The sequence below is a fragment of the Channa argus genome, chromosome 4 (genome assembly GCF_033026475.1).
Source record: "Channa argus isolate prfri chromosome 4, Channa argus male v1.0, whole genome shotgun sequence".
Taxonomy (NCBI): Eukaryota; Metazoa; Chordata; class Actinopteri; order Anabantiformes; family Channidae; genus Channa; species Channa argus.
The window spans coordinates 14,647,628-14,672,157 of record NC_090200.1 but is presented as its reverse complement, the minus strand read 5'-3'; the positions used below and the strand labels follow the sequence as shown (position 1 = coordinate 14,672,157).

The 24,530-nt window shown below is 39.2% G+C and overlaps 1 protein-coding gene across 3 annotated transcripts in view; it reads left to right on the top strand.

Annotated features, from left to right (window-relative positions):
* Positions 1-24,530, top strand: part of scaper (S-phase cyclin A-associated protein in the ER) — a 54,804-nt gene that overhangs the window by 29,483 nt on the left and 791 nt on the right. For all 3 annotated transcript variants that reach the window (XM_067501318.1, XM_067501316.1, XM_067501317.1), the window contains 8 exons: positions 2,931-3,037; positions 9,529-9,652; positions 10,909-11,138; positions 12,660-12,815; positions 14,909-15,143; positions 16,721-16,870; positions 22,292-22,483; positions 24,309-24,357. In XM_067501318.1, the coding sequence (XP_067357419.1) occupies positions 2,931-3,037; positions 9,529-9,652; positions 10,909-11,138; positions 12,660-12,815; positions 14,909-15,143; positions 16,721-16,870; positions 22,292-22,483; positions 24,309-24,357 (1,243 nt within the window). The remainder of the gene's footprint in view (positions 1-2,930; positions 3,038-9,528; positions 9,653-10,908; positions 11,139-12,659; positions 12,816-14,908; positions 15,144-16,720; positions 16,871-22,291; positions 22,484-24,308; positions 24,358-24,530) is intronic.

Sequence of the window (24,530 nt, the reverse complement as noted above, 5' to 3'; positions counted from 1 at the left end):
CAGCCTTGCTCCCAATATATTAAAACAACTTGTAAAAAGAACTTTTCTGGTAAAAATCTGGTTCTCCCCATCTTTTTTTGTACTTCTTACATAGAAGCATTTTTTCCCTTGGCACTTGGCTGTCAGTGTCTTCTCCCTCACTTTGTCATTTTGCTTGCTTGTACCTTACTTGTAAGTCTTATTTTATTTATTTTTTATTTTTTTTTTTTAAATGAAGGCACCTACCAAATGACTTCATATAAATGTAACAAGACGTTTGCATACTGGCCAAAAGTTTAATCAGACTAGTTTTACCCAGCTGTTTGTTTCATCTTTATTCCATATTTTGTGCTAAGGTAGCCTTAATGTGGAGTAAAAAGAATTCAATTCTTCCAACTTTCAAGACTTGTATTTCCCAAAGTGCTGCAGTATACTTTTTTTTTTTTTTTTTTTTTTTTTTTTGTTAAAACACTGGGTGGAATTTTGTGTTTGATTTTGTTGTTGTCATGAATTTAATTTGTAAATCCTTGCAAATCTTACCGCGACAAAACATAGTTTTTGTTAGGTTCTTACATCTACATGCAAATTTGGCTTTCTGTCTACATACACTGTCACTGTGATTATATACAAACATGATTTCCGTTGCTCTGAGTTGTTACTGATATAAAAGGGATTCATCATCACCAGATGCTTGTTCCATTTGCTTAGAAATTCAGCTTTGCATGGCACGGACATTTAAAGACCACAGAGCTGTTATTATGCAAAACGAGTTTTTTAAGTGTTATGTTTTTGGTAAATATGTGTCCTTAAGTAATCCTCTATTGCCTTTTTGTTTTCTGTGGACCATTGCATGCATAGACCACCGAAAGATAGTATGTCAGGTAGTTGGAACTTAATCTTCTTCACTCGTATTGTTCCATCATCACAACAGATAAATCTGTCAACAGCAAAAATAAGGCACTGACTAGCCAAGCAACTCTTGTCTGCTTTTCAGAGAAGCCAGCCAGGACTGGGCAGGTCCCAGTTACCTTCTTTAATACCATTTGATAAGCTGCTATGAAAGAGACGCTTTTTCTCTTTTTGCCTAGAAGCTTTTAGTTAGGTGTGTTGATGGGTGGGTTAAGAGATGGTTTAAGCCCAGCTCAGTAACTGAGACCCAATTTATTAGGCAGAGAATCTGCTGGAAACTTACAGAAAGAAGTCATAATGAGGTCGTCTTACAAGTCTGCTTAGAATCTTGAGAGAGTCTTTGAGACATTTCTAATTATATTGAACCCATAGTTTCTTTTGCTGTGTTGTCCCAAACCTTAAATGATTGTTCCGTGCATTTTCTGTATGCCTATCACCAGAATCAAGGAGTAGTTACCTCTGTGCTGTGATGAATGACAGATGAAGAGCTTATCTGTAATTTGGTAAAGCGCTTCTCTCTCAATGTGTTCAGGCTTGTTGGCAGCTTCCCATCTGTGGAACAAAAGTGCTGTGAAGTGGTTAGATTTTAGTGCTGTCACTGCAATGAGGAGCCTGTAACCTCATTAGGTGAAGGAGTGACCTGCAGTGTAACACAGCCCTCTGTAGTCATGTGAAGAAGGCCCTCCATCAGCAGCTCCCCTCGAGCACCTTTCCTCCCTGTCGACCCAAGCACAAACTTGCCTGATAGTCGGTCCTCGCCTCAAGCTTTGTACTTGTTGATTTATCGGAAACTGTAGCATCATCATCTGACCTACTGCCAATTACTCAATCATCACAGGACAGCAGCACCTAACTATTTACATGTGTTCATAAATCTAATCCAGTTAAATGAAGTGCTTTCCTAACAAAGTTAGTAAATTTTTATTGTTACATGTATATTGTAAGGGAAAGAGAATAATACTTAAAGACAACTAATTGAATCTAGGGAAAGTGAAGAGTTGTCAACTTTATTTACTTATGTCAAGTTCATAAAATTATTTTTAAATGAATACAAACATGGTAGTATAAAATGGACTAATTACAACCATGTTTATGTATTTTACATACATACACATATTTTACGTACATTTGGTCATTTATTTAGATTCTTTATTCTTACGTTACTGTAGGACCAAGCAATTTGTGAGCAGAATGTGTACATAACAAATGTAGTGCCATCAGTATAGATAATCTGTAGATAATTTAATTAAAAAATAGACAAAACAAGTCAATCTTACACATTAGAAGCTAATAATTTAAACGGAAAAACAGAGCGCTTGAACAAAAATATTTTAAATAAAAAACTAAATGAAGACATTTAAAGGAAAACCTATTTTCAAAATAACTAATGGATAGATGGTAACAAACACTGAAATCAGATTTTTTTGTTTGTTTGTTTGTTTTTTAAGGCTGCTATCAGCACAAAGCATAGAGGTCTTAAAGATCTTGAGAGGTCTCCAAGCTTGTGAGGATGGATAGCGTTAAAGGTTAACCAAAAAATCTCTAAACAGGATTAAATAGCTCTTTAATCCCTGTAAATGCTGACACACAATGCTGACACACTTTTTTTTTTTTTAATGCATTATCAATTTAAATCCCAATATAATCCGAATCATGTTTTCTGTATCCTGTGTTATTAGTTATAATCTTAATTATTATTATTTTTTATTTTTTTTATTTTGGGGTGTGTGTGTGTCCCAGTGGCATTTTCTCAGTTTCACTTAGTCTGTGGTCATCCACTGAGACCACCCAGGTGCTAATTGGAGCCCGCAGAGCCTTTGCTTTGCACTGAAACTTGACTGCTTCGGGGCGGAGTTTGGTTGTGCACTTTTGAGATTAAACAGGAATACTTCAGGGATAGCTTTGTTTCACATTTCAATCCTTAACCCCTTTGGAAAAAAGAGTGGTTCCCTTCCTTGTGAGAGCTGTGTAATACCCTGTCCAGCCAGTGGCTTGTTGTCCCCTCATTTTAACTGTCTTTCTGTCTGCTCTCACCTTTACAGAACAATGCAGACCAAGCGGCCTTCCAAGTGGGCGGTGGCCTGTCGGCTCTGGAACAAATTCTGCAGGTTATCACTGCTGCTTCCACAGTTCCTCGTATTCCTGTCAAGTGAGTACCGTCACCAAATAAAAATATTTACATACTCGCTTTTTTTAGATAGAGAGAGAGAGAGAGAGAGAGAGAGAGAGAGATAGATATATAGATATAGATTCCACAGACACACACACAAAAAGAGTGTTCGGTGGTTGGGCTACTTGGGATTTTATGAAGCAGACGATTGCCATGCTTCAGAACACACAAAACAATTGCCTACAATTTATAATTGTTACAAAACTCAAAATTCAGTTTTAAGCCAGCAGGGCGAGCTGTCTTATTAGCTTGTTAACTGTTAATCATAAGTGAGTGTAATCTTGTTGAGTAAGATTTTTCTGCAATGACAGAAATTCCATGTGGACCTGCATGTGTGTATAAAGAGTACCTGCATGATGAACCCTTTTAAAAATAGACATTAAAATAAAACAGTGGGATTTTCTTTTTTCCAAAAAGACAAAGTATTGGTTTTCACAGGACAGCCATGAAAATATCAGAGACCTTCTTTATTGGTTTCTCAGGGCCAAGAAGTTTGGATTTCTGATGATCTGTGATTTTAAGTGGGCTCAGTTATATATTCACACGGCCTAAAACTGCTGTTACACTCCATCTTTAATGGCTTCTGTTTTGCTGTATCCTTTCTGTGACCTCACTGACAATACAGTACTTTATTACCTATTTGTGACTTGTTTAGCAATTCCATAAAGTGAGTGAGCCAATCTCAACTAACCTACTTTACTGTTTATAGTTGTTTCATCTTAATAAATGCTCTCACAATGTATTAATGAGTAACAGCCCTGCCCTTTTGGAAATGGAAAGCATTCCTATTTTCGTAATCAATTTGTGTTCATTCTTTTCTCTTGAAACACAAAAAGCACATATGTCCCATCTATCATTTGGAGTGCAGAGTATTTTTGAGTTGTGGGTCTAGCGTTTGCATGCACTGCCAGTAGATAACCTCAGAGAGGCTGCTTTACTTGCTAGTGGGACTCTGTAATGGACTCGAATGGCCTAGCTCTCCCATTCATTAGCATTTACTGCTCTCTGAATTTCGACTAATGGACAAATCCTTCTTATATTTATAAGGCTTTTAAAGGGCATCACATGTATATTGATCTGTGTGTATGTGTGTGTGTGCGCGCGCATGTTTGTATCCTCTTCCTCAATCATTGTAATCTAAGGGGATTTCTGAATGATAAAAACAATGTTACGTTAAAAAAAAGGGCAGTCTTCTTTGGTTGGTTTCCACATCTGTGTATTACATGATGTGTTGGCTTTCTTGCAATCCAAGCCCATGGAGAAATGAATCCTTATAACATACTGTACACAACGTGTTACTGTAATAACTAATTTGGGTGTGTTACACAATCTACAGAGCAAGCTCTTATAATCAGCAATACAGGACAACATTGTAGGGTACAGTGTATTTGAACCAAATCTATTTATGTTTCTAAATATGTGTAGATATGAAATTTTACAAGTTTACTCAAACAAATTGCATTTGCCTCTTTTGTAAACTATGTAAAATGCAGGAAAGTCACACTTGATCCTTGTAAGGCAGTTCAGTCAAGCCAGTCAGTAGCTGGTGTCGAGAGTCAACACAAGGGCGCAGCCCAGCTGTCTACTTATCACTATCCGTCATCTGAATGGCTGTGTGGCTAATGGGCTGCTGTACAGATGTAGCCCCAGAGTGCGCTACATTATCTGTTTACAGTGATGCTGCCATATTGATCACCTCCTTCTACCAGATAAGCAGAGTGATTTACCAAAAAAGGCAGCTGTAGAGATGCTTCTGCTATATATCTCCCTAGGGAGGTTGATTCCATCTTGTTACCATTACATTAATGGGCTAATTCTTCGGCGAGGCTCCGCTAACATCCTGTTGTAACCCTATGGTCGCTGGAATGTCTATATCAGCCACTGTCATTTACTTCGGATGGATTATATCTCTCAAAACCCACAGTATCATCCTAAATGTCAGCATGTAGATGTTATGAACAGAATCAATTTTTATTATACATGTATTAATATAATTCACCTTATGTTAATTATTTGGGTATTAATTCAGTTTCACAGGTTTTTATTTTGCCTAAATTCCTATTCCTAACATATGCATAGTTGAGTTTATTATACAAATAATTGCCTTTTTTAGCAAATTGTGAAAAATAAGCTCCACAAACTTAAATTCCTCTCAACCAATTTGAACAGCACAATTTGTAAGTAATCCCAGAGTAAGTCTTTCATCAAGATTTCTGTATTTTATCAGTTCAAACAGAAAAGCCCAAAAAGCTCTGACAAGGTCTCTTTGCTCATCCTTCTGCGTTCCAATAGGGGTCACTAGAGAAAAAAATTAGAACAAAGCCTTAGGTACTATTCCATTTCCCTGCAAAGCTTTAAATAAACAGAATACAGATTTTATTTCTGACGTTTGGTTGCCAAAAAAATCAAATTCAAAAGTTTATATACTAAATTTTAGTTTTTATTTTGACCATTTCTATAGATTTTGAGGTTACAGGATTATGAAGGTGATTTTTACACAGGTGATCACCAAAAAGAGGAGCACGAGTCCTTGGACATTGCGTGTTAAGCCAATTTGTATTTCTACCTCTGTTTCACATGACCTGGTGTATCCTCTGAAATCAGATCTACTACCTCTGGTTTTATTTCAGGATGTTTTCCACCATTTGGAAGTAAGTGTGTGTGTGTAGAGTGAGTGAGTGCGTGCACACAGTCATGCTCCTGTGCATGATGCTGTGTGATGGCTCATCAGATTTCTCCCTCTTCATACCTGGCCAGTGTGGCACATCAGCCAGAGTAGATGTCTTGGAAGCACTCAGGGTATCAGAGAGATCAACAGCAGAATCAAATTAAATGTCATTTAGGTGGCAGTGAATGAAGGCATTGTTTGACAGCACACGGAAATGGATTTGCTCCTCACCTTTTATTTTGGCTTAGGATTCTTTTTCTTCCCCTGAACACAAATTTACCCTGTTTAAGTGGCAGGGACTCAACTTGATCTGGAAGTTGGTCAGATTTCTGCAGCATTGCTCCAGTCAGGCTTGACTGTGCACATAGGAAATGCACAGAGAGGGTGAGAAATCTGAGACTCGGGTTGAAGTGCACAGATCTCTGGGTTGATAACTCAAGGCTGTGACAAAAAGCATAAAGAGCCTTTTTAAATGATTGTTGTCCTGTTGTCAACTGAACTGAGAGTTAGTCATTTACTATAATAAATGGTTTAATCTTGAAACATAGACTCCAGTCATTACTGTTTATCGGTCTGCTGGGAAAGCCTTGTTTTTGCTTTTTAGTTTGTATTAATGCTTTAGAGTTAGTGAAGCTGGTATGTAATGGATATTTTCTGTAATATTTTGGGAAAATGCTGTCCTCCAGGAGTAGTTTCTTATTTTTAAGAAACTCTTATTCTCCCCCCCCAATAAGCTTCTATCTTATCATGCCTGTTGGCCACCCAGGTAGAGCCCCAATGGACTGGAGGGTGGGGAGACGGGATCAGGTGTGCTCTATCCCTCTACCTCTTGGTCTCATTTCTCTATGGATCTGACTGACCTTAAAGGTAAATTGGTATTCCTTGGCTCTGTGAGGTTAAGCTGTTTAGTGTCGGTGTGGAGATTACATTGCTAATGATTTGCCTCTGACTTTTTTCCTCAGTCTTTTTCAGAAGTTGCCACTAGTTAAACCTTGTGCCAATAGTTTATCGCTTCTATTTTCAAGGCAGCATTGAGCTAAGTGTGATAATGCAGTGCAGTGCGTGGGCGGATGGAGATGGATGGTGTCAGTATTAATTTTGGGAACTATGTGATCTATGTAACATAATGAGAACCCCATTATGTTGTAGGTGGGGGAATGTTGCCTGACTGGCACACATCAGTCCCCGCAAAGTTTTTGAGCAACATGAGACAGGGCAGTGTGGCACCCCACCAAATTGTTCCACAAAATCTTTTACAGGAGCTGTCATTGAAGGGTATTGAGATCGTGAGATTCCCAGAGAGGGATGGCTATCAAGTGACACGCTCATCAAGCTCAATTAGGTGGGAGGAAACTAAAGACAGATCACTGTGATGGTATATTGTAAAAGCTGGTCTAAGGGCATTAGTCAAACATGCTTTTGACAGGCTACTCATTTGTTCAGAGATGACCAAAGACGCGGCTGATTAGCTTAGTGACAAAGCAATTGCATGCTAATTACATGAACAGATGAGTGAGTTGTATGTGAAGCCAGAGGGCCAGATCTGTCTTGCCAGGTGTGAAGTAACTTAATTACAATATGCTAATCATATCAATGAGAGAAAATGCTGCCATCCCTTTAATTACACTATATTACTGGTTTACATTGCTACTGTTTTTGGTAATAAAATGTAACTTTTTTGCATTAGCTTAACTTTACAGTCCTGTGCTTTTACCCACTGAATTAAAGTGAAAACCAGTTATGTTTTTCCAATGTGTGAATATATATATACGTGTATATTAATAATACTTCCAAATTCCAAATAATAGAAATAGAGTAAGGTACAATGTCAAAAAACATCATCTCACTGGCTATTTTATGTAACAAAGTGTACTGTTTGTTGTTTTTTATTTAAATGACAGCATAATAAGTTTACTATGTAACGTACCACAATAGTTGCTCAACATTTCAAAACTAAACAAAACAAAATGTATCACAAAATGGAAATGCATTCAAATTAAATCCCTTGTCAAGCTTTTCATGGCAGAACAATTTTGCCTTTACTGGCAGAAAACACCTAAAGAGGAAACAATAATATACAACCTAGTCCCATGTCAAATTTCATCAACATTGAATTGTCTTTCCAGTCCACTGATCTTAACTCCTAAATCTTTATAAGTACTCCAGAGTTCAAAGTTCCTTATCATTCCTTTTTTGCAGGAAGGATTAAATATCCCATTTCACACAGTTTAGCACACGCATGGCAGCATTCCGAGGGGGATTGAAGCTTTTCTCAGTGCAGTAGTGACACTACTGATACTACTAGTTTTTTGTTTTGTTTTCTATTTATTCTTATTCTTATTCATTGTGTATAGTACAGCAAACGTTTGGCAGGAAGATGTAGAAAACCTCAATTGTCACAGGTGCAATCTGAACGTTATCATTAAGCAAGATGATCAGGCTGTTCTGAAACTGTTCTTTGGCTTTCACAAAGTCAGTCCTGCCTCATCATTTAATTTCTGGTAGGTCATATGATATTCCTATTGTTATGCACTGTGTTACTGAACGGGGACATAATCTTAAATACCACAACTGTAACCTAACCTAATCTTGAAGAAAAGTATTTGAGTTGTCAGTTAGTTTTTTTGTATAGAAGCTGACCTTTGTCTCATGTTCACTAGAGAACCAGTGTCCTGATGCTACATGGTTGCTCACAAAGCAGAGTTTGTTTGGGATCTCATGTTACCTCAGGCCCCATTCCACCCAGGCTGCTCCATCAGTGCACTTAACCATTATGGCTTATGTTTTCTGTCTTAATGCTTTAACAGAATTACTGTCAGTATAGTATAGTATCTATAGTTGGCTGACAGTACTGCAAAATTACAAGAAAGCTCATTTTAAGTCTTTTCTTTTTTTTTTTTTTTTTTTCCCTCCTTTCCTTTTTGGTAGACTTAAGTAAGCTTAGATGTCAGATTTAGACATTGTGTGATCTCTCAAATCATAGTGCTTCTCACATTAACACCACATTCCACATCTAGCAGCTTAACACTGCTGTGTCAGTAATGAAGTGGTAAATAACAAATTTTCACACTAGCATACGCTGAGTAAAGACTGGGGCAAGTTATTGACAGACTTCTGGTTCCGCCTCACCCTAATCTACTTTGCATTACTATACCAGTGTGGTTTGACTGAAAACACACAGCAGATGTGAAGGTTTCGCTAGATATCAAAATGTTTACCAGTTGAAATAAACATGGCCTACTTTTGGCTCTGGAGAGGCGGATTCCATTCTTCTAGTGAACAGATAGGACACGCCATTTCACCAATGGCTAAAATATACAGTTGTCAAGAAATATTAACTGATGAAACGGGGGTGAGTGGGAGTAGTAGTCGCAGCAGGACGATTGGTCACTTATCTGAAGCATTAATCTTCTCTGTGGCTTGTTTTAGAGCAGACATAATACAGAGGCACGCTGGCTGGCTCAAAGTTGGCCACAGCCTGGCGGCTGGGAGAAGCTGCTGAGAGGAATAGTTTTATCTCTGAAACGGAAATGCAGCATTATCTCAGCCAAGATGGGACAGCGATTGTGTTCAGCTCCCTTGAACAAGTCTCTAGCAAAGGGAGTCTCTACATAAGTTGCTGATATGAGTGTTTTATTCCCCAAATGGCTTCCTTACTTGTGCTGTCAGTGAGATATGCTTTTGACTAGAGAAGAATCACAGTAGTAGCTTTTCTCAATGAATTGTGAGGTGTGTGTGTGTGTGTGTGTGTGTGTCTGTTTTTCAACTTGGGATTAATAATAGCATGTCATTTCTGTGGTAGATCTCTCTGTGCTGCTGTAAATTCCTACTTCCTGGCATGTTCCTGCTGCCCCATCAACTGCTCCTATGTGCTGTTTAGCAACAAGGTAGCGCTCCTCGTGGACCTGCTGCTGCATCAACTAACAGTAAGTCTTTGCATCTATATTTTATTCAGTTAGATTAAATAGCATTATTTCAATATGGATAAAATTTCCTAAATGAAACAGACATGCATGTTTACACTGTATTCAAAGCGAGTATGTCTAACGTAGCCAGATCTATAGGTTTTGACTCTATATTGCCCCTTTTATTGTTTTCTTAAAATTTATCTGTTGACATACAATACCTTGACCACAGAGAAAACTCTGCTTTTAAGCTGGTTTCTCTTCCTGCCACAGTGTTAACGAAAGACAGAGCAACACACAAGCTAACGAGTAATGAACCATTGCCCAACCTCTACAGATACCTCCTGACTGAGGGAATGTGAGAGCTCACACAGGCAGGCAGGCTGCATTGCGGCAACATGTCAGCCCGTATCCTTCAGCACTCTGTAGAAGGACTGTAAACATTAGCCAACTCCAAACATCTAACAGTGGCGGCTCGCTGGGGCCGCCCACATTCAAAGCACAGCCAGGACAAGGCAGTGGGTTGCAGTACATGCATGAACTCTACTGGGGCTTCCTTCTCTAGCAGAGTTCCAGGCCAAAGCAGTCATATTTCCTTAGGGCACACAGGGAGAGGTTAGCTTGTACGCCTCAGTTTATATAAAACATACCCCAGCAGCTGCTCTGCTGACTGACATATCCAACAGCACTGTAGGAGACGAACTAACTGTTCTCCATGTGTCCAGGGAAGATTTGGACTCAACAGTGCTCCCACGCAGTCTTTGATGAGTTGTGATTTACTTTACACTTTGTAATATTTTCAAACACACATTGCAAATGTTATTGTGTCTTAATAATTTTTGTGTATTTATTCACATGTCTGTGTTCTGGTATGCGAAGTACTCTGCAATGGAGTAAAGCAGTGGGGGTAATGCTGCCATATGAGCATGTCCACATTTAATTAGATTTGTTGAGAATGTCGGTGGATTTACCTATGCTGTCAGCATTCAGCCCAACCATTACTCCAAATGAGGAGGTTTTACTTTTGCAAAAGTCTTGACGTTGAGCAGCAGCACTATATTTTAAATTTGCTTTGTGTTTCATAAAGTTTGTTGGGAAATACAAATAAGAGAAATGCATGCGTAACTACATTTGTTTAGTTGTTACTACATATATCTGGATCATAGTACATCTCAACTTGTTTATCCCAGCATTTTGTCATTTGTGAAACCTAGTATAGAAATGTATATTTTATAGAAGGTGTTAAAAGCATCCCCTTTTTTTTTTCATTCTTGCAGCTATATGTCCCGGATGAGGATAAGTCCATCTTTGGACGCAGTGTGAATAAACAAGTCTTTGAAGCTTTGACAACGGGCCTGCTGCAGACCATTGCTACCATCCTGGGGTCCTTATGGCCACATATTTCAGAGTCTGGACAGGGTGAAAACTCATGGATTTCCTCCCCAGATGCCAAGGTCAAGAGCTCTGCTACAGAGCCCTTTAACTCTCGTGCACAAGACCTAATCAGGTAATATTTTTATTTATTTTTTAAACCATGCTCGGTGGTACTTTAGCACTTATTCTACCTCTCATACTTCTTGTGCTTCCTTATACTCTCTTTCACTGGATTGAGAGTTGGTCAGCCTCAACTTTTCTCACTGGAGGCTTATGTAAAAAAAAAAAAAAATAATAGTAATCTGACAAAATATCAGCTTTGTTCAACTAGTGTCTTATTAGAATGGGAGTAGCCTGCCAGTTTGTACTTTTTCCAAATGTTCGTAGCCCCATTTTAACTATGTTCAGTTCTGAGGCATAGAGCAGCATAAACAAAGAGCACTTCCACAGCTTTGAAAAGTCCTCTTGAACCTGGCGCTACCCATGTGGGTCTGGGTTGTAGGAGGTGGATTGTGTTGGAGAAATTTGGCCTGTGAGTAAAGACAGGCCCAGTCTGATGAAGCCTTGTGGAAGAGGGCAGTCATTCCACCATCCCTCCCACAGACCATGATTCATATGGACAAAGCAGTTGACCAGGCCCACTGCTCTCATCCACTGACCCAGTCGTAACCCTGGAGACAGGGGAGGGTTTGAGAAAAATAATGTCGTCAGACTAGTTATCCCACGTACCAGCACAAGATTTACCTTAACTGCCTTGTATAATATATATGCTAGCAAGTAAGTGCAAAAGATCAAAACATTTTTAGCTTTTGCAACACTCTCGCATTATGCCAAGCTAAGAATGTTATTATTTTGTTTTCCTCACACTAGTTTCTTTCAGGACTTTTGGTCGTCTAATTTTGTAAATGTTTTCAAACCATGCGCACATGAGAAACAAAAGGGGCAAATTTGACCACCAAGTAGGCTATCAGAGTGCAGTTATTGGACAAAGCAGTTAATATGTGGAAAGATCCTTTCAACCCAAGTAAAGATGTGGAAAATTATCAAATCAAAACAATAGGACTTGGCTCAAGTGTCAGTTGACCTGTAGTGGAGGTTAACAACTGTTGTAATTGCCTGCCTAAAGGATCAGAATGAGTGACACTTCTAACAAAAGCATATATGCAGAAGAATCAAAGATGAGGAACAGTGGTTTCACAGTGATTTATATTGGCATCTTAAAAAACTTGATTGCCATCTGTAGCACTCTGGAGTTTCGAAAGCTGAGCCCAACCTTAAAGGTCCTTGCATTTTGGAACTGTGACAAGACAGCCCCAGGTCACTAGAGTGTCAAGGGCACAGAACTGGGCTTAGACAGGGGCCACAACAGCCCTTTAATGACACTATTAGTAGTGATTTGTGGCTGAAAGAGTACAGGGAACATGATCATGAGACCTGTCATTGGCAGAGACAAATTGGAGATATCACAGTAATCGCAAGAGTAGAGGGCTTAGGTGAGGTATCTGCTTTCAGCAACAGTGCTGTGGAAGTATGCACAGTAAAGGCCTTGTTTGCCTGGATAAGATGAGCTCTTTACAAACGAAGTCACCCATGCAAAATTTTGGTTAATGTTTTTCAAAAAATGCTATAACTTCTCCATGTTTTGTTTCTGCAGCTATGTAGTAAACATGGGTTTGATTGACAAGTTGTATGGGTGCTTCCTGTCTGTCCAAAGTCCTGTGGACGAACATCCGAAGATGTGTGCTTTCCTCCAGCAAGCCTCCGCTCTGCTGCACAGCATGTGTAAGCTGTGTTTTGTCGTAACTGGACGGTGAGCATGTCTATTTCTCTGTTACCCACCTAAACATTTCTCTGTGATCTTCCTCTGACAAACACACATCTCTCTTTGCATCTAATGACAGAGAGTCCGTGTCTGATGGCATCCTTCTGATCCAGAAGGAGGATCAGAAGGATCCATAAAAGCTCCCAGTCAAAGAAGGCTGTGGTTCCTCTTCAATCAGCCAGCAGGTCGTTTCCTCTAGCCAGCTAGTTGGTTAAGCTGTCGTTACTGCAGATAGAGCGCTGGGTCAAGTAGATGCCTATCTCTGTCACTCACTGTAAACCTTAGCCTGCGGTGTGGGGGGGAGGCCCACCCACGTGTGCTATGGTGACCCCCACTCAGAGAGGTTCAGTGGTGCCGCTGACAGAGTCTAAGCACATAGTCACACATCAGCACCGCAATTCCTTACCGAAAAGAAAGAGAAGCTGAGAAATTAGCAATCCCGGATCATCTATGTCATAAAATTTGAACAATAATAAGATTTTTTCTTTTCAGTTTTATGCTATCTGTGTAGCACTTATGCAAACACCTCAAACCTTTTTTTGCAGCTTGTTATTTCAAAATAATGTTATTGCCTTTCTGTGTTACTCCAGCACCTTGTTAAGGTGCTGCAGTAACAATGACCAGCTGCTTAACACCATCATAGAAGACAGCCATAGTAGGACAATCTTCCTGTGTTTGTCACTGTATATCTGTGAGAAAGTAATACTGTCAGATCACACAGGTTTAATGAAACCAGTGTAACGGTCACTACTTCAGCCAGCAAGCTCTGCCCTGCCAACATTCTCTGTGTGTCATATATAAGAATGCTCCGTGGGCTTGTAGAATATTTTGGCCATGCCAGTTGCTGTGTCAGGGGATTATAATGGAATTAGGAGGCTGTGTTCTTGCCTAGCAGCATATTTCATGCAGAGCCTGTTGGCTAACATCAAGTATCAGCATGCACTGTAGGTTCCATCAAGAGTTCACCCCCTCTATTCGGTCTTGCAGCAAATCATAGCTGCTGCTGCCATAATCTTAAATTGTTTGTACTAGTCAAACATTTTCACTGTAATTTTATGCAATTCGAGTCAAATGGCTTGATATCAGTAATAAAGGTAATCAGTAATGAAAGTCAGATAATGCATTTATCCTGAATGTGTTGTCCAGTGAACTGAGGTTTTACGGTGTCCCTAAAATTATTTTGTGTTCATTTTCATTGTTGTTCATTTGGTAAGACAGTCCTCCGTTAAACCCTATGATTGGTGGTTTAATCCTTGGTGCCTCCTGGCCACATTTGAAATTGAAAATTGGAAAGCTACTGAAACCCCTGTAGCAGCACTATCGTCTACGTACGCTGTTTAACAACAATTTACACAGGGATTTAGAAAATATTGATTTATTATTATAAATTAATAAAGTCTTTTTCTGTACACGCAAGCTTTATCTCATAAGTGCAAACCTCAGTAGCCCTGTTCTTGTTGCTGAATGTGATATAAAAGAAATTTATGTTACCAGTCTCTTTAAACAACACTGGCATCATTTAGGTCTTTTGAATCTTCTAAAGCAACCCTTTCACGCCTGAGCACTCGGAGCCAGCTCACTGCATTTGGAAGGTTGGAGCCACTACCATGAGCTTCACCTCATGGCATTCCTATGTTTACAGTAGCTGGATTGGGATTGGGAAAGCCAATCTTGAATTTTGAATGCTCCACTCTCAGCAATACCCCAACAGGCTGGCAATGATTTCTACTGGTTAAGTGAAACATTGAAAGCTGCTGGCAAGCAGAGAATGGAAAAATTGTAATTCCACAAACAGCCGAGAAGCACATGAAGGGTAGCTGTAATCCAACATGTCAGTATGCAACACATTTTAAACTTGGTGTTTTTCCACCCACTGCAGCCTGTTAATGCAGGTAATAGAGCATTGCTACCATGGTACAGTAGTATCTTTTACTTTAAGGGCAGTTACCTCTAGCTTTTAAGGTCAATAGCTGATATTGTTGAAAAAATCGGCATCAAGGCACAAATCAGTATTTGTTAATGAAGACTGTCATTTATTTTTGATTTTGTTGAACTTGTATATCCACTTCCTTTCTCTCCAGTGCTCATAGCATATTTGACAATAAACGCCAGGACCCGACTGGATTAACAGCCTTGTTGCAGTCGACAGACTTGGTGGGAGTGGTGCACACCCTGTATTGTATCCTGCTCCACAGTTTCTTACCGGAGTCTGCTTCCCAAAGTCAGGAACCCTACGGCCCTGGGGTCATCCAGGTGGCTTTGCAAGGCATCCGCTTCCTCAACAGTTTTGCCCTGCTTGACCTATGTGCCTTCCAAGTATGTATATATTTGAAAAAAATAATATTTGGTTTGCATTTTTCACAAAGCAGATTTTGCACATTGGTGACAGAATGTTTTTTGTCTGTTTTCTTTTGTCTGTTTTCTGTATTCCTGTTTGTACTGGTTTGTAGGAATAGCTGGTGCCTTAGCATTACGTAACTTATGTTTGAGTAAATTGTAGATTGAAATTTAAATGTTGTCTAAATGTAGTTTTGTCCATTCTTAAAAAATGCCTACAAATATTTAATTGTCCTCCCTGGATATAATAAATCTCCATGCATGGTTAGATCAATGCTAGTTATTTTTCTTAAGAACTGTTAGAAGAGGAGTTACTCTCCTCAGGACAAAGCTGACCTGTGGACATAAACACAGGTGACCCCAGGTCAGTTGTCAGAGTTGCACTGTATGCTGGGTCATACATTACCCACCCCAAGGAGGAGAGAGCTTCACTGTGCTAAGTCACTGCTTAGACAGAACGACACAAGAGCAAGCAAGAATGCTGTTAATTATTTTAATGTCTTGTGGTAATTACTTTGAAGCAGCTTCCTCTCACTGACCCGCCACTTTCAGGCAACTCAAAACAGCTGGAAATGAAAGCATTTCACTGCTGGAGTTTTATGAACATTTTAAATAATGTTTTTTTTGGCCAGGAGTTGTAATCACCTTGTGTTTCACATTAAGTGACTGCACAGGCTAATACACACTGCAGTGGGTGGATGATCAGAATTTCGGCCATTAAATCATTCAAGTGCTGCATCAGTTCCCAGTATTATGTTGTGAATTTTAAAAGGGTTCAACACAGAAAAAACTGTTTTACCTTGGTTTCAACAGAGCTTGAACTTTTTTTTTTTTGTTTTGTTTTTTATCCTTAAAAATAAATGTAGAAAAAACAAAAGTTCACATTCAGAATATAAATCACTGTGTGTGTGTGTGTGTGTGTGTGTGTGTGTGTGTGTGTGTGTGTGTGTGTGTATATATATATATATATATATATATATATATATATATATATATATATATATATATATATATATATATATATATATATATATATATATATATATATATATATATATATATATATATATATATATATATATATATATATATATATATATATATATATATATATATATATATATATATATATATATATATATATATATATATATATATATATATATATATATATATATATATAGTTACATTATACTTATTGTTTTCCAAATTGCATAGATTGTGAGGAAAATGATGTCTAGTTTCTCAAGTATTGCATAAATGAATGTTACAATGGTCACACACCCAAACTCTTTATGGTGCTCTGTCACACTGACATGTTTAATAAATACTGTCTGTGAGCTGCTCCTAGCATCTCATTTTCAAACAGGATTGAGGTATTTTATGGTGGGACCTGCTTGAATTGCTTATACTCTTATACTGTGTGTTTCCACTAGCACGACATATAACATTTTATTAATTTGCATTGTTATCGCATTAACCTCATTATAGTCACAATCACAGACAATTTATGGCTAATTAACTCCGTAACATGTTTTGTGTGTGTGACCTGCCAGTCTGTTCTAGGTGCCGAGGGCCTGTCTCTAGCTTTCCGGCACATTGTTAGCTCCCTGCTTTGGTACTGCAGCCAACATTCCTCCGAAGAGCTGCTTCACGAAGTCATCATTTGTGTGGGATACTTCACTGTTAACCACCCGGACAACCAGGTAAACCAGCAGAAGCCTGCACTGTCTACACAGAAATTAAATTATCAATACAATACAATTCCACACACTGATATATATTTTTATAGTAAAGCTTACTTTGATTTGTTATTGATTAGTCCAACGTCAGTTAATAGCTTAATTGATTGTGTGGTTTGATTATGTTAAATTTCCAGTGTTGTGACAAATTCCAGAAGAGATGTTAATCAATTAGTCAATTTGTTTCAGTTCTTCTTAACATGTGAAACAGTTGCTATAAAAACTTTTTTTTTTTTTTTTTTGGTCAATCCACTGTTTATTTATAAGTTGTATTTAAAGTTTTCCTTTTGTGAGAAGCTCTCTGTTCAGATAACAACAAAGTTTTGGTAAACTTTATTTTGTTCTGCTCATATATTATTTGTCAGAAAAAAGGTGTAGTATAGTAATTGTAACAAAAGATACCTTTTGAAAGATTTATGCCTTGGCACCTTTCTCCTTTTGATCGCTCTGTTGTCTCACAGAGTGACCCATTGTTACCTCTTGGTAAAGCCGAGCAGCATGCTGGCCCCAGTGTTACAACTACTTAGGGAACAAGTGAGCAGGATGCAATGGAGCAGGCCTGGCTGCTGTTTAATTGGCTGTCATGCATGGCCCGTCTACAGGGCCCCTGATTATCCATGCTACAGTTGGCTGGGCTTTGATTGTTTTACGTCTAACCCACACTAGCAGCCTCAGCTTTGTTCTCCTACGTCTGACATGTCATTTATGTCTGCACAGTTGCATCAACCCTCATTGCAGCATTTTATAGGCTGATTAGTGATTCTAATTTGCCTATTTTATTTTCATCTAATTAAAAGTTCCTCCTTCATTCTATAGCACCTAAGCTCACTTCTCAGCTTCTATCCAGTTTAATAATTCTGATGTAAAGAATGTAGTGTTTTTTGCTAATTGTAGATCCAATTTGCATATTACTATAAATAAATGAGTAAGGACTGATGATTAAATTTAGTGTTTGATATACCCACAGCAACATTTACACAGCAACGATGCTTGAATCTTTTTGGCAAACAAAGAGTTGCATTTTGCAAATGTGATGCCTAATCTGTGATACAACAGCATCCAACTTGGGCAGGGCCAATAAGAAAAAGCAAAATACAGTCCTTTACCTTGTACAGATTGCTTGGAAACAAGATCCACACAACTTCCACCAAGAGTTGATCTTTGCCAGTGGTCCAGTTCCTGGAATGTGTCCATCCTGTTCCGCACCAAGATGGATAGTGTTAAGGAGAATATTTAGAGCAGCTTGAGCTTTTCTCAAACTAATGTAAGCATTGGCAGAACACAAAAGCGTCCCAACCCGAGGCCTGTGCGGTCGCAGAGACTGCTGATTCACTGTCGGCACACCAGCTTTTGTTTATATACATATATATCCTCTAGAAATAAAGCTTCTCATAAAAAGCAGAACTTTGAAGCAGCACTATACTCTAAATAGTGATGTATTCCCTCTGGTCTGGTGTACATGAATAATTGAGCTTGTCACACAAAAAGCCATTGGGAGAGTGACATATGTAGGCTCGTATTTTTTTTCCCCCCCTTTGCTTCAAGTGTATCTTAGCTCATTGAGACCACTGAGCCATGTAACCATATGTTTCATTGTGTAATGGGTGTGTCCATAGAGACGTTTTCACCAAAAAAAAAAACAAAAACAAGAACAAATTGAACCTATTTTGTGACTGACATGACTTCTTCCTTCTCCCCTGAAGAGATGTGTACCGGTAATCTCCTTGTCTTTAAATACAGTGATTCATTTGTGATTCATCCACAGTGATGATCTGTTGAATCTTTGAGCTGACGGGACTGTAATTGTAAACTGTTGACATGTTAACCCACATGATTCCTGTGGGCTTTTTTGTTTTGTTTTGTTTTTTAGAAAGACAAGTAATTTGAGTGCGGAAATCCTAAGAAAACTTTGCTTTTCTTCTAGTACATGGAAAATTGCCCCACACACGTGCATGCCCTCATGACACAGTAAAACTGGTCTTATTTCAGGTACAGAACCATATGAACCTTTTTTTTATATGTGATAGGAGCCAGTGCAAGGAATACTAAGATTACCTGACTCTCCTGTGCTTATGCTTGGTAAACTGTTATCTTTTATACCGATAAGCATCTCCCAAGCCGTGGATCAGAACTTAGCCTTATCTGTGGGGTCATTCCTCTTCTTCCCATTCTCTACGAAGGCGTTTCCTCTGCCCTGCAGGCCCAAGCCAACCTTTAGGCCTGTAATTCCTGTTAACCTGATGTTGAAAAGTTCCCTTCAGCAGTTCATTACTGCCAAGACAACCAAGCCCTCACTGCCTTCGGGGTAAGTGCAGCCAATGTAGACCATAGGGAGCCAGCAGTGGGGAATGCACACTCTGTATCACCCAGCAGAGTAAACAGAGGCAGCACAACACAGACGGAGACACTTTCCACTGACTGGCAGGAGAAGGCCTGATTATTAGCTTGGTAGATGATTTACACTCTACTTTTAAGGGTGAGTGCAGGTCCAACTGACTTTAAATGGAGCTGAAGACATTTTATCCCTGCAAACCTTTCAGTGAGCTGTTTCCATTTGTCTGTAACACTGTCTGGTTAGTTTAGAGCAGAATTATCAGCCGTAGGATCTGGGGTGGAATGATTGCATCACCTTATACTGATAAAGAGTTATTAGGCTTTATTATGTAAACAGTAGGTTTTTATAGAATTTAACAAAAAAAACTGACAGTCACCTTAAAGGTGAGATTGGATTGGCTGTGTCAATGTCTGAACCCAATTGACCAACAGCACTTGACACCACAACCTGTGCACATCTCAGTAAGCCACTGTAAATGTTGCAAAGAAGCACTAAACAGTTAATTGACTAACTTGGCTTTGTGTTTAATGTTGACCTGCTTGTCTTATCAGTAAGGCAGATGGATCTGGTTTACATTGTGGGTTCGAGTGTCAGATATATGGCTCTGCTCTGATGCTGGTTCCTCCTGAGGTGTTTGGGCCGTCTAGACACTATGATAAAGGGATGTTCCTTTACACATTCAAGATTGTCACTTTCCTTTTGTCTAAATTTCAAAAAAATAATAATAATAATCTAATCGGATATTTGCAATAAGCTGTTAATACCATTTTCTGTCCTCATCTAGCGTTTAAGCCCCAAGCTAATTATTGTTTGGCTGGATGAGATTTTTTTTTTCCTTTTAATCTGCTGTTACTTAGTTTTCTGCTTTAACAATGGGTTTTCACAGGAATTTGTTTGCGTTTCAGGACATTAATTTTACACACTCTGTTGTCATTGAGGATAGTGAGGAAGTTATGTAATGGAAGCGTCATAAAACTCAGCACTGTTTGAAAATGCCAGCTCTGTGAACTTAAGAAAGAACAGAGCAGCCAAGACACTTGAATTTTTACAGGGTCTGCATTATACACAGGCCAGACGCATGGGTTCAGATGCTTGTTGTTAGTTTTATGATGTAAGGGTTTGAGCTGCAGATACTTAGGCTGAGCTGGGAGAAGTACTGCTGCAGTATAATCTCTCATTGGAAACTATTTCATGCTCTGCTGTTGCTCTTCACCTGGTAAAGGCGTGGAAAGTTGGCAGGGTACTTGGTTTCTTTGTTACCTCCAGGCTTTCACTGCCACCAGGCTTTGTTTTATGTCTTTCTGCGTCAGGCACTTGAGGGTGGACAATTTGTTTGGGCAGCTGAAGATGGAACTGTGCGTAGTGGAGGATTATGAGATCGCTGTATGATTTGTGGCTTGAGTCTTCTAAGAGCCCCAGCTTAAACATCCAACTTTTTCTTTGGTGTTAAATAATGGTACCTAAACCATAAATGTCCTGAATTAAGACACAAAATTAATAGATACATTAGCTTCTACAGAATCATGGTTTTGGCTCTCTAAAGAATTGTGCTGCATAAATTTATGGCCCGCGATGCCAGTTCGTCTTTGAGTGTGTTGCAACAGAGATGATGAATATGATGCTGTAGGATTTAGTGGAAAGTAACATGAAATGCTCACACTATGTGAACTGAAAATAAGCAGCTCTAGTTTTGAAAACATCCAGAGCTTGCTTTCCCCCCTTCCTTCACATTTGTCCAGTGAGTCCCACATTCCTTTGTGGAAAACACTTAGTGAGTTGGTGAGACTGTGGGGATTTTGTTCTTTCCCTGTGACACATGGATATTCACGGCCCAGTTTTCATCCTCTGTATTCAAGACTTCATTAATACACTACTGCACTGAGTCATAAACCGCACAGCAGATTTGTTGCATGTTCTCTTAGCTTGAAACAAATTAACATTTGCGCTTCAGGTTGATAAATGCAGTGCTCTTCACATTTTTAAGTATTTGTAATGCGCTGCAGTTCCGATTGTTTGATCTGTCCATATGGATTCTTTAAACAAACGATGGCAGGAAATGGCACTGTTTTCTGTCCCCTTTGAACGTCGCTGTGGAGGGCGGCTTTAAGAAGCTTCACCTTGAACTGATAAAAGCGATGAATTATCGTTTTGTTTATCTTCCTGTTAAGACCTGGAGTGCACTATCAAAGGAAAAGCCAATGGAAGAGTATTAGAGAGGGTGTTTTAAAAATCTTGTAAATCTTGTGAATTTATGTCTCCACGACTTGGACCTCACCTTGCCCTTCTGGTTTCCATTGATATTGAGCCCTGATTCCCATAGTCTTTTACCTGTACAGCAACATTTTGTTTGTTTTTGTTTTGCCAACCCTCTGCCTCTCAGATCGTGTTCAGGGTTCTCCCAGACCCAGGGGAGATGACCAGACCATTAAACTGGGACCTTCCATTGCAGCATTCACCCTCTCTAATCAAATGAGGCTGCAAGTGATTTGGTTTTAATACTGGTGGCCCGGATGTGATGGTGTGCGATTGACAGGCTGTGATGAAGAGCAGGATGTTGGCAGGGTGAAAAATACCATTAGTGGTATTGCTCATTTTGTAAAGTGGGGGTGGCCGTGCTGTTGAAGGCGGTTTGCTCACCCTGTCTGTCACCTGCCACCCCACCCCACCCGTTCCCACCCTATTGCACTGTGAATGCACTCTTAACCTGAGTTTCACTCCTGCACTGCCACTGTGTTTGAGTGTTCCGTAAAGAGCTTAACAGACCTTGTTTTAACCACTGATTATGACATCAGTTCAGATTTCTCATTTCAATCTTATATTACAGCAGCTTTGCTCTTACCGTTGGTACAGGGAACAAAACATCCCATCATTATGTTTTATAGCCTGTAATTGTGTGATGGTAGTCTGTGCCCCCCAGGTCTCCTCCTAATGGCTGTTTGTGTGTTGTTTTAGTGGCAGATTTACATCTGGGAGGGGCACAGGGCGGTGATTTACAACGAACAGTGCCACTGCCTGGCTTAGTGATTGGCCTTGCTCCTTGTGTGTTCCAGGTGATAGTACAGTCTGGCCGCCAGCCCAGCGTGCTGCAGAAACTGTGTCAGCTGCCCTTCCAGTACTTCAGCCACCCACGCCTCATCAGAGTCCTCTTCCCCTCCCTCATCTCAGCCTGTTACAACAACTCCCAGAATAAGGTCATCCTGCAGCAGGAGATGAGCTGTGTGCTGTTGGCTACATTCATACAGGTGAATATGTGTGTACACACTGTATGAACGTATTTACAGTGCCTTGAAAAAGTATGAATGCCCCTTTAAATTTTCCACATTTTGTCACGTTACAACCACAAACCTAATGTGGTTTTTGGGGATTTTATGTGATGGACCAACACATAAAGTAGCGCATAATTGTCAAGTGAAAGGAAAATGACAAACGGTCTTCAAAATTTTTTTGAACTAAATATCTGAAAAGTGTGGCGTGCATTTGTGTGCATTTGCACTCTGATACTTATAACAAAAATCCAGTGGAACCAGTTAATTTTAGAAGTCACCTAATTAGTTAATGAGTCTATGAGTAATTTAATGTCATTATAAATACACCTGTTCTGTGAAGTCCTCAGAGGTTTGTTAAAGAACATTAGTGAACAAACAGCATCATGAATTCCATTGAACACACCAGACAGGTCAGGGATAAAGAGGATGTGGAGAAGTTTGAAGCAGGGTTTGGATATATAAAAATATCCCAAGCTTTGAACATCTCACGGAGCATGGGACAGTCTATCATTTGAAAATGGAAAAGAGCGTGGCACAACTGCAAACATACCAAGATGTGCCCATACACCTAAACTTACAGGCTGGGCAAGGAGAGCATTAATCAGGGAAAGAGCCAAAAGCCCCATGGTAACTCTGGAGGAGCTGCAGAGATCCACAGCTCAGGTGGGAGAATCTATTAGTTGTGCACTCCACAAATCCGGTCTTTAGCAAGAAGAAAGAAAACCATAAGAAGGCCGCACAAGCCATGTGGGGGACACAGCAAACCTGTAGAACAAGGTGCTCTGGTCAGATGAGAACAAAATTGAACTTTTTGGCCTAAATGCAAAATGTTATGTGTGCCTGAAACCTAACACTGCACATCACCCTGAACACCCCATCCCCACTGTGAAACATGGTGGCAGCATCATGTTGTGGGGATGCTTCCGCAGGGACAGGCTGGTCAGAGTTGATGGGAAGATGCATGGAGCCAAATACAGGGCAAATCCCAATAAAATATATATTTATATTTGTTGGTATAAAGTGACAAAATGTGGAAAATTTCAAGGGGTATTAATACTTTTTCAAGGCACTGTATAATGTGCATTATAGCATTGTAACATACTACAAAAAGCAATTCACTAATAAAAATGCCATATTTAGGTGCAACCTAATTGATTTTAGGTTGCACCACTGTATATTTTTTTTAAGAAATACTTTAAATACAAAACCATACAAATGATGAAAATCACCCTTCATGGTTTTATACCAAAATCACTAAATTTCTTTCACATTAGAAGGAAACTACAGCTGATAAACGGCTGCTTATCTGGGCCCCAGTGAATCTGTGGCAGGCAGGTTTTTACAAAGATAAATTGTTTCCTTCACGCTGTGGATGTACCTGCCACTGGTTCAGCTCCCAGTAAACAGCTTGTCTCCTTCATCTTCCGAAGACAACACGCCCCCCTCACCACCCTTCAAGCACCACTGTTTAGACACTGATTAACTTCTTTTGAAAGGGAGACAAGCTATTGTCATTTCTTTCAAACAAACCAGTAATGCATGGCGTTTTGCGCCACTGCCCTCATTGAGTTGACCTCGAGAGCATTCCTCAGAGCATAACAATGTGATCCAGGATGGTTCTGTTATACTTAAAACATTTGGTGTGATTTGTTGCAATTAGATGAAACATAATAGCAGTTCATTTTACTGGAAGATTTAACTAAACTGAGATTAGACAAATGAAATTATGTACAGATAAGACTACCAGCAGCTGCAGTATACAGCTATAGTTTGCTATAATGCTCCTCTTTAATTCCACTAGGACTGTGCTGCAAGTGAGAAAGATGCAGACAACAAAACAAAGCCTGGAGGTAAGTATTTCAGTAAATATATCAAATTTATATCAAAATATTCAATTGACTCTATTGTTTTAAAATCTTTTTATTATATGCTAGATTAAAACTACTAATAAAATGTTCTTTATGTTTTGGAATCATCTGGAGTATTCAGGCATGGTAGTTTTTTCATTTATCTTAACACATGT